We start from the raw sequence: 16691 nt of genomic DNA, 5'->3' as shown, positions 1-16691 counted from the left end.
CTAGAACAACATTTTTACTCTTCATAAAATTAAGAGCATAGATTATGCTTTAGTTTGGTGTTTTATTTCATTCAAAAAGCAGATGTTTTATCTACTGGGAAAGCACTAAAATGAAAAGAATGATTTTTAAACTATGTCATCTTCATAAACTAATATTCACAAAAACATGAGTATTTATTACACAAGGTAAAAATAACAAAATTATGGTAAACAGTAGAAGCAATCTGAGTACAGCAGTTACAAATACTTTAAGCACAGTTCTCTAGTACAACACACTACATTTCACCCTAGAGAAAGAATGTTGGCAAAGATCTCTACCACATGGAAAGTGCTTTGAAAGCTGTTGGGCCCTGAAATTCTATTCAGCAGTTTGAAATCAATCCACAGCTTTTCTCATTCACCCGCCCACTTGGGGCTAATGCAAGCCATGACCATCTACTGAGTAAAACCACAAAAAACTTCAAAACAGCTACAACGGTAGGCTCTTTTTTCACATATTATTTTAAATATCGTTTGTTAAAATGTGACACCTAACAATCTTAGTAAATGTAAAGGCCATCTTTAATTTTTTTATGTTTCAGTTATTTCGAACAATTATTTTTTAACAAGCACTTAAGTATATCATTGCATAACTTTAATGTCCATGCAGGCAAGAACAAGGTGCTGCAAAAGTCACAAAACCATGTTATTCTTAATTTTCAACCATTGATTTTTGACAAAATGGTATCTACAATGCAGCACCAGCAACTATGAGTGATTCTGTCTGAAGTTACTTATGAAAAAGTGTAAAATGTGCACCACCAGATAAAATCCAGCAGTGAGCCTAAAAATCTTTCCCATTTCATTCCCTCTAAATCTTTGATTAAAGTTCTGTATTTTTTCTAGTCTGCAATACTATTTTTGCATTTTTCATGGTTTAAATTTTAAAAGAAATGCTATTAACTAAAAGAAATGATATCTATAAAAAATTATAAAACTAAGAAAATTTAAATTATGGCTTTTCCCATATTCTGTACCACCTAAAAAAGTGTTAATGACTACTTTTCATAATGTTAAATTTAAAATTTAATTATAAAACTGTTCCTGGAACTTGTTTCTGCTCATACCAATACAAATCAAGAGTTCGTCTAAAGGAGCAAAGTTGAAATATGATATTTTTTAACTCACATGAGACAGGATCATGGGACTTCAATTTAACTGTTTATATTACAGGTATCCTAAGAAGACTTCAATTACAAACAAGTACCTTTGTTCAAGGCACCTAATTATTAAAAAACTGAAATTATCAACATTGCTTGGATTTTTGATATAAAAGGAACTAAAACCATTTTCTGAAACTATTTTTCAGAATGTGGCTGATACATAAAAACTTTTAGCATCTAATTAAAGATCACTAAGGGTTAAATACTTGTTCTCTGGTCCCTACTGCGTATACCCTGCCAAAAAGTCCTCTAAGCTTTTAAATATTGCTTCAATGGTCTGCGTTTTTATTTCCAGGGTAAAAGAGAGTATTGTCCCACAGTCAGCAGGCCACTAGCTTATTAACTTCCAGTCACTTTCATTTTTGCTAAAATGAAGACTCTGAAATCTACACTTCTCCTGTTCCTGTTTGTGCCTCTGATAAAGCCAGCACCACCATCTCAGCAGGATTCACGCATTATCTATGATTATGGAACAGACAATTTTGAAGAAAGCTTATTTAGCCGAGATTATGAGGATAAATCCCTGGATGGAAAAAGTATTAAGGTATTTTATTTCTACTCTAAATTTAATTTCTAAAATGGTCGCCCATTTAAATGTATGTTTTTGTTTTTTCTGAATGTGTCTGATAAGGTAAGAGGAAAGGAAAAGCACATTAAATGCTTCAAAATAATTCAAAATAACTGTCCTAAGATGATATTTTTAAAGTATGCATGCTTCCCAAATTAATACATAGAATCCATAATAACCAAACAGTATCTATAGCAACCAAAACATAAGATTTAAGGAAAACTAAAATTTAAAACATAAAATTTAAGGAAAATTAAACTTTGAGAGGATCTCTGACCAGTTGAGATTTATATGTTAAGTAATATTACATAATGTCCTATATATGCATATTAAAATAAAATAGGAGAAATGTGTATTAGGAGAAATAAAAATGAATCACCAGCTTAAGGTTTATTGTTTTAGGAAGAAGTGGTTCAAGGAAATAAAGAGTACTGCTTATTTTGTACCTACAGCATTTCACAATAATTCACATATGTCAAAAACTGAAAACTACTTAATATAGCTTAATTTTTAATCGGTTTTAACAATTCAGACTCCATCACTTTACCAAGTAACGGTAACTGTCATTGTCTACAGGGATGACTTTCACACCACATCTTCATATTCTACTTGTACGGGGGCTAAGTAATTACTTGTGGTTTTACTGGCACACAGAAATGAACACTGGGAAAGGAAAAAGTTAATACAGCACATAAGTATCTGTTGCCTGCCTACCGTGTGTCTGTATGTCTCTCTCTCTCTCTCTCACACACACACACACACACACACACACAAATGGAAAATGAGCAAAGCAGCCAAATATATAACAATGTTGATTGCTTCAAAAGTTCTCCACTATAAATAAGATGACAAAGATTTTAAGAGTGAACAGTTATAATTGCTTCTTTCTTTTTTTAGTACAGATGAGCAAATGTTAACTGTACAATTTCTTTCAATGGAGTTGGTTAATATGCTATTATTATTATTATCACATATATATAATATAGGTATACATATATAGTTATAGCTTAGGGAAAAAAAAGGCCCACTATAACAACAAGTTGTTGGCTCACATGGCTGATTTGAATCTATCAATCAGTTTAAAGAATACTTTCAAAAATCTACTGGTCCCTAAAAAGTAGTAAATAAAAAGTTCTCTGCTTCTTCTCTTTACATTGCTTTAGGATTCTCTCTATCTTAATATAAATGCAGGGACCAAGATATTTGTGAAGTGGAGTAGAATTCAACGACATTTAATAGACAAATGGAAAGGGGAGAGGCTGTTCAACCAGAACACTTATGGGAGAATGTTGTCTGTAATCCCTCAGTTTTACCGTCCAAATTGGTCCTTGTCACACCTGAAAATAAATGTTTATTTTTTCAATAGGAAAAAGAAACTATGATAATAATACCCGATGAGAAAGGTTTTCAATTACAAAAAGATGAGAGTATAAAACCATTATCCCCCAAGAAAGAAAATGATGGTAAGTATGAATACTCTAGCATCAAATTTTTTTAAAGGAGCTTTAAAAAATAGCTTATAATGGAACTTTATTCCTTATAGTAATCAAAAATTGCATCAGGATATAGTAGATCCGAACAGTGGAATTTTATCTCTAATGATAAAGTCAAACAGGTATATTGTGAGTTTTCATCATTTGCCATTCCACATTATGAGTGAGAAATGTGGAATAGGAACATTCAAGAACAAAGTTTAGTCTACGTTTAGCCTCTACAAAGTGTGTGCTTCTGTCTATATTAAATCAGTTCAAGAAATACTTGTTAAACACCAATTATTTTCAAATACTATGTAGCCTGAGGATAAAGTAAATAAAATATAATTCTTGCCTTTAAGAAACTCACAGAAGAGAGACATAGTTATATACATAAATAATTATAATGTACATTTCAATTAAAACAATAGAAAACTTATAAAATAACCAATTACAAAGTCCTACTTATTAGTTTCTATTTGGTTTATTCTTGCTCTATCACAGAACATTACTTCACATGACAATATGAAAAAAAATCAGACACTAATTTCTATATTGCTACAATAAAATTAAAATGGACAAAACCAGGGCTTCCCTGGTGGCGCAGTGGTTGAGAGTCCACCTGCCAATGCAGGGAACACGGGTTCGTGCCCTGGTCCAGGAAGATCTCACATGCCGCGGAGCGGCTGGGCCGGTGAGCCATGGCCGCTGAGCCTGTGTGTCCGGAGCCTGTGCTCCGCAACGGGAGAGCCCACAACAGTGAGAGGCCCGCGTACCGCAAAAAAAAAAAAAAGGACAAAACCAGAAAATATATCTTAAGAAATTTGAGAAGTATCGTAGTGAAAGTAGACTTGAAGAAATGGAAAGACATTCTTTGCTCTTGAGTAGGATGATTTAATATCACAAAGATGTCAATGCTCCCTAAATTTACAACAATGAACTTCTTTAAAGAGCTGGTAAGGCTGATCTTCAAGTTCAGAAGGAAAATCAAACCTGCATGAAATCACCTATCAGAACATGCTTTAAAGCCTGCATACTTAAAATAAGTGTAATACTGGTGCATGAACGAAAGTCCACAGACAAAAAGAAATACATGTAGAAATTTAGTAAATAATAAAGGTAACATCTTTAATCACTGAAGCAAAGATGATATTTTAAAAAACTGGGGCTGGGACAACTAAGTAGTCAACTGACAAGGGATACAATTAGATCCCTATCTTACACAGAAAAACTCCAAATAAATTAGGGTCTAAATGCAAAAAGTGAAACCATACAAATAGTAGAAGATAACCTGGGTGTGGGGTATCTCAAACTCCAGAGACGATAATAGAAAAGATCAATAAATTTGACTCCATAAATGAAACATCTCCATGGCAAAAACCATCATAAACGAAGCCAAAGGCAACTGAAAACTGAGAAAAATATTTGTAATATATATCACTGATAAAGAGTTAATATCTCTAATTTCTAAAGAACAAGTAAAAATCCAGGAAAAAGAAACTGATCAAAAATCCACTGGAAAAATGGACAAAAGATATGAACAGACAATTCACAAAATGATATAAAAATGACGCTTAAACACATAAAAGATGTTCAATCTCACATATAAGTTTAAATTATGCTGAGATAAAATTTTTTAACCTATCTGACAAATATATTAATATATTCCATTGGCAAAACTGTAGGGTATCAGACACTGACATACTTTGCTGGTGGTAATACAAACTGGTAGAATGGACAGGAATTTGGTAATATCTAACGAAACCTAATACGCATTTACTTTGTGACACAGCAATTGACTTCTAGGAATTCACCCTAAAGATATACCTCCAAAAGTAAGAAAACACATATGCAAAATCTCTGAAGCATTGCTTGCATCTGCAAAATATTGGAAACAATCTAATTATCCATACACTGAAGAGTGGTTGAATAAAGTATGGTACATCCACCCAGGGGAATACTATGCAGTTGTAAAAGTGAATGAGGATGATCTCTATAACTAATATGGAGTGATTTTCAGAAGAGAATATGTGAAAAAAAAATGCAATAGAGTATCTACAGTATGCTGTCTTTCACCTAAGAATGAAGGGGGGCTTCCCTGGTGGCGCAGTGGTTGAGAGTCCGCCTGCCGATGCAGGGGACACGGGTTCGTGCCCTGGTCCGGGAAGATCCCACATGCCACAGAGCGGCTGGGCCTGTGATCCATGGCCGCTGGGCCTGCACATCCGGAGCCTGTGCTCCGCAACGGGAGAGGCCACAACAGTGAGAGGCCTGCGTACCACAAAAAAAAAAAAAAAAAAAAAAAAAAAAAGAATGAAGGGGATATAAGAGAATATACATACATCAGCCCACTTTGTGAAAAGAAATTCAAGAAGGGTAACTAAAAAACTGAGACTAGTTACCTATGGGTTACAGATGGGACTAAGGGTAGAAAGGAGGGGGAGATGGTAACTAGGGGTACTAGGGGAAGGTGCTAGAACTTCTTGGAGTATACACTTGTTGTGGAGATTTGATTTTAGAATAATGTTATATTCAAATAAGCAAACAAACAAATACATTTATAAATAAAACCAACTAGGAAAAGATAAAAAGAACCCAAACTGGCAAACAAACAGAAAAATAGAAACTTAATTGCATTTCAAATCAATAACATAACACACTACAGGGGGAAAAATCTAATCGAAGTAATCCTTAAACACAGTATTTTGACTGTATACTTTCAGGCTAAAGACAAAATAAAATAGGCAAATACTAAAATTCTAGTGGGTAGGTTTGTTTTCCATAGTATTATAGGTTAGCAATAATGAAACTACTTAATGTGTGTTCTGGGACTGAGTAAAGTAAATGCACAGTGGATCACAAGAGCCAGGTTTCTCATTGTCAGAGAAGGGTGTTACAAATATGGTAAGGGGGAAGGCTAAAATGAACACTGTTGAGATGGAGTGGAATGAAAGATATCAGAATCAACTCCTGGTTTGTATACAGAGATACAGAAATAGATATATACATGTTTGCCTCCCTGTATGAGTGTGTATGTGAAAATATGCATATGATGTGCTTATGTTTTCGTATGAGCATATGACACATATTATATACATGTATATATGTATGTCTGCATGTGTGTACTTGTGTATTATGTCCATGTCCATATACATATACTTGTGTGTATGTATGTGTATTATATATGAAGAGTGCGCCAAATAAAAATACATATATTTCCCAGGCCCCTTTGCTGAAAAAGCCCAGAAGCAATGAGATCCCAGTAGCAATGAGCACATCCACACCCAAATGTTGGTTTCTAAATACCATCCTCCACTAAAAGGGACCAGTACTCCTTGAAATAATAGCTGATTTCAGGCCTGGGGCAAGGAAAGGGCAAGATTGGTCTGGGACATCTTAGCATGCCAGAAAATAAGTAAGTTCTCAAAAAACAGTGGGGACATTTAATTTTTAAAATTAATCAAGATATAAAAAATACATAGGTATAAATGTGTAAAAGATGTACAAGACCTGCTCATTGAAATCCAGACAATATAAAGGGATCAATTGTTATTCATTAGAATAAAAAATGTTTGCTCTTCTTTTTTATTTTTTTCTGGCCCCACCATGCGGCATGTGGAATCTTAGTTCCCCAACCAGGGATGGAACATGCACCCCCTGCAGTGGAAGCGTGGAGTCTTAACCACTGGACTGCTGGGGAAGGCCCCAAATGTTTGCTCTTCAAAAGACATTGATAAGGAAATAAAAAGATAAGCCACAGACTGGAGGAAAATATTTGCAAAACATAAATCTGACAAATGATTTATACTACAGAATATACTTTTATAATTCAAAACTAATAATACAAAAACCTATTTTAAAAAAAGGCAAAAGATATGAATAGACACTTCACCACAAAAAAATATGTGGATGGCAAATAAGTATATAAAAAGATGCTTAGCACATTAGTCATTAGGAAAATGTAAATTAAAACACGCGATACCACAACAAACCTTACTTGAAAGTCTAACATAAAAAAGTCCAACCATACATACCAAATGTTGACAAGAATGTGGAGCAACTGGAACTTTCACACACTGCTAATGAGAATGTAAAATGGCACAACCACTTTGGAAAACACTTTAGGACATTCTTCAAAAGGCAAAATACATACGTATAATAAGACCCAGCCATTCTACTCTTAGGTATTTATCCAAGAAAAATGAAAACATTAAGTTCATAGATAAATGTTCATGGCAGCTTTCTTTGAAATAGCCAAAAACTGGAAACAACCCAAATGTCCGTAAGAGATGACAGTATAAATGGTATTTATTGAGACAATGGAATAAATTGGAATGAACTCAGTAATAAATAGGAATGAATTACTGATACATACAAAATTATTTTGAGAAATAATTATGCAGAGTGAAAGAAGCCAGACAAAAGACTGCATGATTCTTTTGATATAAAAGTTTCAAAAATGCAAACTAACATATAATGACAGAAAGGAGATTAGTGGTTGCTGGGAGGGAGAAATTACCAAAGGGCATGAGGAAACTTCTGGAGTGATGGATATGTTAATTATCTTCATTGTGGTGATGGTTTCATGGGCATATACACATGTCCAAACTTATATATTATACAAATTAAATATGTGCAACTTACTGTATATCATGGAACCATAAAAAGGCTGTGGGAGGATAAACAGAGCTTAAGAGTTCTCACTGACTAATCTGTGACAAAGTGATTATCAAAATAAATAAGACAGTAACGTATTATGGGATACGTTATCCATGGGATGAGGAATTCATAAGTTCATACTGACAGAAATAAACAAATAAGAAGGGAATGTTCCACCTTATATCAGAATGCCAACTAACAAATATAGAAGAAATGATGGAATTAGAAAATAATTGGCAATTATCCTAGTGATAAATGATTCAAGTAAGAATCTTCAACAGATGATAAAACTAGAGGGTGAAAGTTTGATGACAAACCTGATGTTTAGAATCTCAAAGTACTCCTCTAGAAGGTACAAATTACAAAGTGAAAAACAGTAATTTTACAGAGTGAGAACCATGGCAGATACTAACTGAACCAAGTGACCAAAGACAGCATCATAAGGAATGAGACAGATACATAACACTAAGGATGTAACATTATTTCCATGGTATTCCTGCCAAAAAATGAGGAACCTCATATAAACCCTAATTGAAAGATATTCTGCAAAATAGATGCCCTGAAAATAAAAGTTTTTAAAAATTCAAAAATTTCCAAAAGGTATGAAAAACAAAGACAAGGAACTGTTGTAGGTTGAAGGAGATGAAAGATGCACAACAAGTAAATGCAATGAATGATGTAGGGTACAATAGGGATTCTAACAGTACCCATGATGACTCCAATTTTTAAGTTAATAGTTTGCTTATTTAACTAAGTGGTTTCTAAACTCATTAGAAATGTGTTTGCACCACTCCAAGTGATAAATCAAGCTTATATTTACCTTAAGTCCTGCTTTATGATTTTTGATACTCCAATGAAGAAATGTAACTGTCAATCAATTCAGCAATTAAATGATCACTGCTAAAACAGATAGGAGAATAAAAGAGATTGTGGATTACAGAATTTAAAATAAAATTCTGGTGAGTTATCAGATACAATATAGATTACTAGCTATCATGGCCATAACATCTTTCCTGTTATCACTCATAATTCTGTAAAGGATCTTTTCAAATTGGTAATAACATAAATGATAGCAAGAATTTTAACACTAGAGGTCAAATATTTTTAAACTACTGAATTTTATGATTTTTGTTTCCCAATTTAGAAATGCCCACATGCCTGCTATGTGTTTGTTTAAGTGGCTCTGTATACTGTGAAGAAGTTGACATTGATGCTGTACCACCCTTACCAAAGGAATCAGCCTATCTTTATGCACGATTCAACAAAATTAAAAAGTTGACTGCCAAAGATTTTGCAGACATACGTAAGTTAATTTTAAATAAGATATTAGTGTTAACTCGTGTTAGTATTTAACTCGTATAAACACAAGTTTCTAGGTACCTGTGGCCTATCACGTGTACGGTAGTGACTGTTGAGGTATTTTAAGTATCCACCACACTTCACTTCACATCTCCTTTCCATTCAGATGTTCCCTGTCATCTTTCTTTACTGGTGACTACGGAGTCTATGTTGACAGCCCATCTAACATATGGGCAACTATATCTTCTCAACCCCAATATTTCAAGATCCATTTGCCTCAGCCAGTCAGCAATACAAATATAATCAGGATATTTCTCCAATGACAATGTTTTATTTTCTACTTTCACTATAAAAACACAGAAACTGCTTTTTCTTACTTTAACTCATGGTTCTTAAATCTGGCTGCATATTAAAGTATTTTTGATACCAGGTCCTAGTCCCCAGAGATTCTAATATAGGTCTCTAAATTTAGAGGCCCACGTGTTGTCATTAACCACAACCAAACTCTTCAGATGACTCTAATACAGAATTAATGCTGAGAGCAGTGCCATTTAACTCCTTCCCAGGTCATTAAAAATCCTGGACTTCTGGTGTCCAATCAAAGCTTACAACAGCTGCCAGGAGAGTGTTGCCATGAGCACACCCAAATCCCCTACTTCTGCAGTATGAAGTCCAAGTCTGGATCACTAATCCCTCATAAATTTTCTAGATTCCAATGCTGTCAAGGGCTTCTGAAGAAAGTCACATCAAGAAATGCACACTGGCCGCGCTACACATTTACAAGATTAGCCATAACTAAATTCATGCTGTCACCAGTAGCTCCCAACTGACTGAATACAGTTGTTCCTCTTTTGTGGATTCCATGTTTTCAAACTCACCTACCTGGTAAAATTTATTTGTAACCCAAAACATCAATACTTCTGGCACTTTCATGGTCATTCGTAGACATATGCACAGTGGCAAAAAATTTGAGCCATCCAAGATAGGCTGAATGAGATGCTTGGCCTTTTGTTTCAGCTTTTATACTGTAAACAAGTATCCTCTTTACAGTCTACTTAGTGCCACATTTTTCACATTTTTGTGCTTTTTGCTGTTTAAAATGCTCCCTAAGTATAGTGCTAAAATGCTGTCTAGTGTTCCTAACTGCAAGAAGGCTGTGATGTGCCTTACAGAGAAAACACATGTTAGGTAATCTTTATTTAAGTGTGAGTTACAGTATTGATTGGCTGTGAGTTCAATGTTAATGTATCAACAATATATATTAAGTAAGATGCCTTTAAAAAGAAACACACATAAAATTTTCCACTGATTGGTTGATGAAAATGTGTGATGAGAGGCTCTAACCCTGTATATTCCCTAGGAGCAATGGTTCCATATTCACTAATTCAGCATTTACACTGACTTTATAGACATGACCACCTTGAATAGTGAGAAGGGACCATATTTTCTAATCATCCCAGATGGACAAAAGTGATGCACACATAAATACACACATTGAATTTCTCTATCTCTCAGTATGCACCATGGTAACAAATTAGGGAACATTTTTGCCTTTATTGTTGTCAAGCAATAAGGCATGGAGAGATTAAGATATCCTCAGTCACAATATAACAGGCTGGCAAAAAATCCAAAAATATTTACATGATTTTATTCAATCAGATGTAATGCTTACTTTCCATAATTTGCAACAAAAAGTTTCATTCAAACTACTTGAGCATACTGAGAATTCAAACAAAAAAGGATGGAAGGACTCTATTAACTTTAAGTTCCCTTCCAAACCTGAGGTTTTAGAACTTCAGTGAGAAAGACCATCAGTGTCAAGCACAGAGTAGATGCTCAGTGTTCAACAAAACTTACTGAGCTACTAATTGTAGACACTCTGCTAGGCACTAAAAATAAAAGACGTTTGAATGACCTGATAAACAAATGCTTTTCCTCAGTCCAGACAATTAAGAATTTAACTTCATATATTTTTTTAAAAATTTCTTATTTTTTGTATATTTTTCCTTCAAGCTAACTTAAGGCGACTTGATTTTACGGGAAATTTGATTGAAGATATAGAAGACGGTACTTTTTCAAAACTTTCACTGTTAGAAGAACTTACACTAGCTGAAAATCAACTACTGAAACTTCCAGTTCTCCCTCCCAAGCTTACTTTATTTAATGCAAAATACAACAAAATCAAGAGTAGAGGAATCAAAGCAAATACTTTCAAAGTAAGTATTTTATAGTATGACTGAGCACAATATAAAAATATCGGTTATACAGCCAATAATTACATGATGAAAGAAAAAGAAACTATGGTCTAGAATTTTGTTTTAAAACTATTTTAATGTAATAAATGAAGATATTATTTACATGATAAATAGTGATACTACTAGGCTTATTTAGTCTAGCTTATGCCTGTACCTCACTTAAAATACCTTTATCTTGTTTCATGGGACTACCTGGTGTCATATCTTTTTCCCTTGTTCACACAGCAATATTTATTTATACAGACAAGGTTTGCACCCTCGTGGCACCAACAGTCTGCAAAACCTCAAAATGGGAGTGTTCCTGTGTTTCTTTTTTCCTTACAATATTAGTAATTTACAAACACCAGAAAAAATCATGTTCTAAAGTAAACACTGAATTTTATTTTTAATACTTAAAAATATTAGACCATAGACTTCTGTAGGTAGACATTCTTTTGAATTACATGATGGCACCTAATACAAAATTCTGTATGTAGTAAAAATTACACATATTCCTTAATTTAGTAATACAAGAAAATAAATGCACATGAAAAGGGCAAGGTGATTTCCTCTGATTTAGATAGCCAGGTTGTCTCAAAATGCAGAGCCTACAGGGAAGTAACCTCAGCCCAGGACTTCCATAGCTCTATGTACTCATTCCCAGTCCTGGAAGAAACCCCAGATAAAAGGATGAGACAATCATGCTACTGTTGGCAACAGAAGACCTCGTTCAAAAGGAAGGTTTGGGGCTTCCCTGGTGGCGCAGTGGTTGAGAGTCTGCCTGCTGATGCAGGGGACACGGGTTCATGCCCCGGTCCGGGAAGATCCCACATGCCGTGGAGTGGCTGGGCCTGTGAGCCATGGCCGCTGACCCTGCGTGTCCGGAGCCTGTGCTCCGCAACGGGAGAGGCCACAACAGTGAGAGGCCCGCGTACCGCCAAAAAACAAACAAACAAAAAAAAACAAAAAGGAAGGTTTGTAGCTCCTTAGGACAACTCCTAGCAGTTCCTCAGAAGTTAAGGGACTCTTAGGGGACTTTTAAAAACTGGACTCATTTTAAAAACAAAAAAATGTTTGTAATTTGAAGATATGCAATTTGAGCAGGTAAACCTTTGAATAACTGACATGTTAAAGACCTACAGGAGTGGGGACTTCCCAGGTGGCGCAGTGGTTAAGAATTCATCTGCCAACACAGGGGACACGGGTTTGAACCCTGGTCTGGGAAGGTCCCACATGCTGTGGAGCAACTAAGCCCATGCGCCACAACTACTGAGCCTGAATTCTAGAGCCAGTGAGCCACAGCTGCTGAAGCCCGTGCATCTAGAGCCCGTGCTCTAGAAGAAAAGCCACCACAATGAGAAGCCCACACACTGCAATGAAGAGTAGCCCCTGCTTGCTGCAACTAGAGGAAGACCAAGCACAGCAACAAAGACCCAATGCAGCCAAAAATAAATAAATAAATAAATAAATTTATAAAACAAAACAAAACAAACAAAAAAGCTAATGCAAGAATTAGCCCCCACAGGAGCTAATCAACATTTCACAAAAGGAATGTCTGAATATTTCGGATTTTACACGTGGATTACAGAAGGGATTCATGACAAGTTGGCATGAAAATGATAAACTCAGCTATTTTCTAGTTTTGCTTAATGCCCTAGGCTGCCAAAGCCACTGGTAAAATCAGGTTACTCTAATCCATGTTAAAGAGGCCCACTGGGGAAGACAGGAGTTTGGTGCCCATATGGTGAATTGTAGGATGCTTAAGAAAGGATTAGGGCTTCCCTGGTGGCGCAGTGGTTGAGAGTCCGCCTGCTGATGCAGGGGACATGGGTTCGTGCCCCGGTCCGGGAGGATACCACGTGCCGTGGAGCAGCTGGGCCCGTGAGTCATGGCCACTGAGCCTGTGCGTTCGGAGCCTGTGCTCCGCAACGGGAGAGGCCACAGCAGTGAGAGGCCCGCGTACCGCAAAAAAAAAAAAAAAAAAAACAAAGAAAGGATTAAAATAACAGCAAATTAAATCTAAAAAAAAAAAAAAATTACCAAATTCTGTCACAGGATGCATATCAAAGGTAAGGTAAAAGATTATTGTTAAGGGAAACTACATCTTGAGATCATATTATAAAATTATACACAATAATGGATTACTGATCATGAAGAGTAATCCAATGTAGAGTCCTTGGGGTGTAAAAAAGTCATACTTGGCTACGTATTTAATAAACTGCTTTGGGAGACATCTTACTAACAAGCATACACATCTCTTAGGAATATTCATTTTACTACAAATTGGTGGAGCTGAAATGGAAAGTTGTGAAGGTTCAAGAGAGGTTATGGCAGTACCAGATGAAAATATAATCCTGCATAAGAATTAACCTTATTACCTGCTCCCAAGAGAAATTTAAAGGGCCCCAGAAATTGGCATGAGGGCTGAGGCTGAATATGATGGTATTCAGAAGTGAGATGAGGGGACAGAAATGTGGCGATGCATCAGGACTCTACTGCCCTTCGTAAAGGACCAAATATACTACTTGTAAAATCAAAAGCACCAAACAACAACAAACAAAGCAAACAAAAAAATCCCACCAAACCTAAAACTACCATACCAATGATTAATAGTATTGATATGTGTCTATATCTATATCTATGTATTTATACATATATGTGTGTATATAGCTTGAATCATGTGAAGAAATGCAATGAGCTCAATAACACTTAAACAAAAGCACCTTTTCCTTACAGAAATTGAATAACCTCTCCTTCCTCTACTTGGACCACAATGCCCTGGAATCTGTGCCTCTTAATTTACCAGAAAGTCTGCGTGTAATTCATCTTCAGGTATGATTGCTCCTTTCACATTATCTGACTTTAATTCAAATTATTATGGGTCAATCTTACGATTCATTAGGAAGCTCACTTATTTACACATAAATTTTGCCCATCAAAAGTATTAATATTTAGCCAAATGTTCTCTCCTGCCCAGAAGCCCTGGTTCTATCCAGAGCACAACCAAAGGACCAGTAACACTAGGTGGGAGGTCTGCTCTTATAGTAGGATTTGTCTCCAGGTGTGCACTTGGCATCTCCTAGTTAATCTGACATGTGGATTTGAAGTTAGGGGACACTTATACCTGTGGTTTATGGTTCCTTCTCCAAATAGCAGTAAACACTTGCTTTTGGAGACTTCCCAGCTGACTTTATTGTCCAACATCAACTTAGGGTAATAGAAAAGTGAAAAGGGAATAAAAATAAACTAAAAGTGGTCTTTTACCATCACAAGAATTCCCATTTTTTCTTTTTATTTCTTTAAAGTATATTTAAGGAAACAGTACCCATTTTGAGTTGACACTCTAGAATAGGATACTTTATCCAGCTATTATAATCTTATTTATACTCAGAAATTTGTTATATGGGTTTTGCTCTTATAAATAGCCAGTAGTCTGTTCTTCCAAAGTAATACTGTAGACTTTAAAAAGGGAGGCTCAGATTGCTCAGCAAGGGTTTTTATTACCATGAAGATATATACACAGTACGTACAATATTTTAAAAATCACTTTTTAGATAAAATATTCTGTGAGATCTCATTACACAAAATACAAAAGGATGATTTCAGGTTTCTAAACCATTTTTCCCTTTTATTTTCTAGTTTAACAACATAACTTCAATTACAGATGATACATTCTGCAAGGCTAATGACACCAGTTATATTCGGGACCGCATTGAAGAGATACGCTTGGAGGGCAATCCCATCATCCTGGGAAAACATCCCAACAGTTTTATCTGCTTAAAAAGATTGCCTGTAGGGTCATACATTTAACCACTATCAATGCAGCACATAAGCTAAAGTACACCCATACTTATAATCTGTCTCAACAATGTCTAAAGGAGCTTAAGTATTTAATATTAATTTTGTATCCTACTATGAAGGAACTTATGTTTTAAGCAAGGATGTTCAAAAAACCTTACATATAACAACGAGCAAAAAGTAAGAGTGAATCTTTAAGTTCAAAACAAAGTAATGTGAAAATATTTGAACAGCATTACAAAATCCCTGCAGTTTATACTGGAGTACCATTTAAAAGGTATGTTTTTATATAAATACACAAATTTAAGATGTATTACGAAGTGAAAGGATAAGTCCAAGAAACTTTCAACTGTTTGTCTTTCCTGGCTTCTACCGGATCCCTAAAGCATTTAAGGCATATGTTCCAAACACTTTGAAAAGCTAAATATTTCCAGGGACCTCTCACTTTTCTTTTATCACTCATACATTATTCATTATGAAGTAGGAACTCTGTTTTCTTTCTATTAAGGCAGCTACTATATTTTTACTTAGCCTCAGAAATAGGAATATAGTCTCACACCTAGGCAAAACTTTCCAAATAAAGCATAATTTTACTCTCTGATAAAGAGCTAATATAGTAATGTTCAGTTATTCTGCTTTGTGATCACACAATTAAAGGCTTTAGTAAAATAGTACAAAATTTTCTTTAATCTAAATATTAACATTCTAAGTCCACCATAAAACATTTTAGGAAGCCAAGCACATCAAAATCAGTATGCTTATTAAAAAACCTGAAAGTCCATCCTGTTTCTCAGAACATAGCCATAAACTTCTCCACTGTAAAGGCTTTCAATTATGATATATACTGCAAAATATTTTCTTTTTATACTATAGGAATGAGAATCTCATCAATAAATTTATCCAAATGTAAGACATGAAAACAAAGTGAATTCTGCAGTGTTACTACTACACACCACCTTCCCACCCACCCATACACATCCATGTTCTTGAGAATAGACCACACATTCACAAGAAAGCATCTCAGCAACATTTTCTAGAGACCCATGATTAACTGGTATGTTTAAAGATGAGAATTCATCTTTAATCTAATAGTGATGATAAAGTTCCTAAAATTACTTTCCTCTTGCGCAAACCCCACTCAAAAGTCTTAGTCTCCACACTGCTTTGGGGTTGCATATAAAATGATCAGTGCTTTAGAAACAAGAGTCTGAACTGTGTATATAAAAATTGCCAACACTGTTTCCAACATAAATTATGCATTAAAATCAAGTTGGTCTCTGTATACTACTCCCAGAACAAACACTATTGGTGGTTTTTCATTTGCTTCTGTTTTTTCCATACGTAGAATGCCCTGTTTTTCAATTTTCCCATTTGTCAAGGTTGACCCCAAAATGAAATTTTTTCACTAAAACACCTGTGATGTCTTAACACCACAATAATTACTGCTACAACACTAATG

At 35.1% G+C, this 16691-nt stretch overlaps 2 protein-coding genes across 2 annotated transcripts in view; one reads left to right on the top strand and one right to left on the bottom strand.

The window, feature by feature from the left end:
* The window catches only part of CENPP (centromere protein P), a 231673-nt gene that overhangs the window by 152278 nt on the left and 62704 nt on the right, over positions 1 to 16691 (bottom strand). The window lies entirely within an intron of this gene.
* OGN (osteoglycin) lies at positions 414 to 16138 on the top strand. The gene is made up of 7 exons (XM_065878712.1): positions 414 to 477; positions 1213 to 1746; positions 3137 to 3233; positions 9046 to 9204; positions 11214 to 11416; positions 14171 to 14266; positions 15074 to 16138. Exons 2-7 carry the CDS (start codon positions 1573 to 1575, stop codon positions 15242 to 15244), a joined length of 900 nt encoding a protein of 299 aa, XP_065734784.1. The 5' UTR covers positions 414 to 477; positions 1213 to 1572; the 3' UTR covers positions 15245 to 16138.

This window comes from Phocoena phocoena, chromosome 6, assembly GCF_963924675.1.
Source record: "Phocoena phocoena chromosome 6, mPhoPho1.1, whole genome shotgun sequence".
NCBI lineage: Eukaryota > Metazoa > Chordata > Mammalia > Artiodactyla > Phocoenidae > Phocoena > Phocoena phocoena.
The sequence above is the reverse complement of the archived record's forward strand: the minus strand, read 5'-3'. Positions and strand labels throughout refer to the sequence as shown.

What these genes read in the sequence shown, in the direction of transcription:
- OGN (XM_065878712.1), top strand. Translation starts at nt 1,573, where the DNA reads ATGAAGACTCTGAAATCTACACTTCTCCTGTTCCTGTTTGTGCCTCTG. An exon ending in CCCCAAGAAAGAAAATGATG is followed by an intron (nt 3,234 to 9,045) that starts GTAAGTATGAAT and finishes TTCCCAATTTAG; the next exon opens with AAATGCCCACATGCCTGCTA. An exon ending in TCAAAGCAAATACTTTCAAA is followed by an intron (nt 11,417 to 14,170) that starts GTAAGTATTTTA and finishes TTTTCCTTACAG; the next exon opens with AAATTGAATAACCTCTCCTT.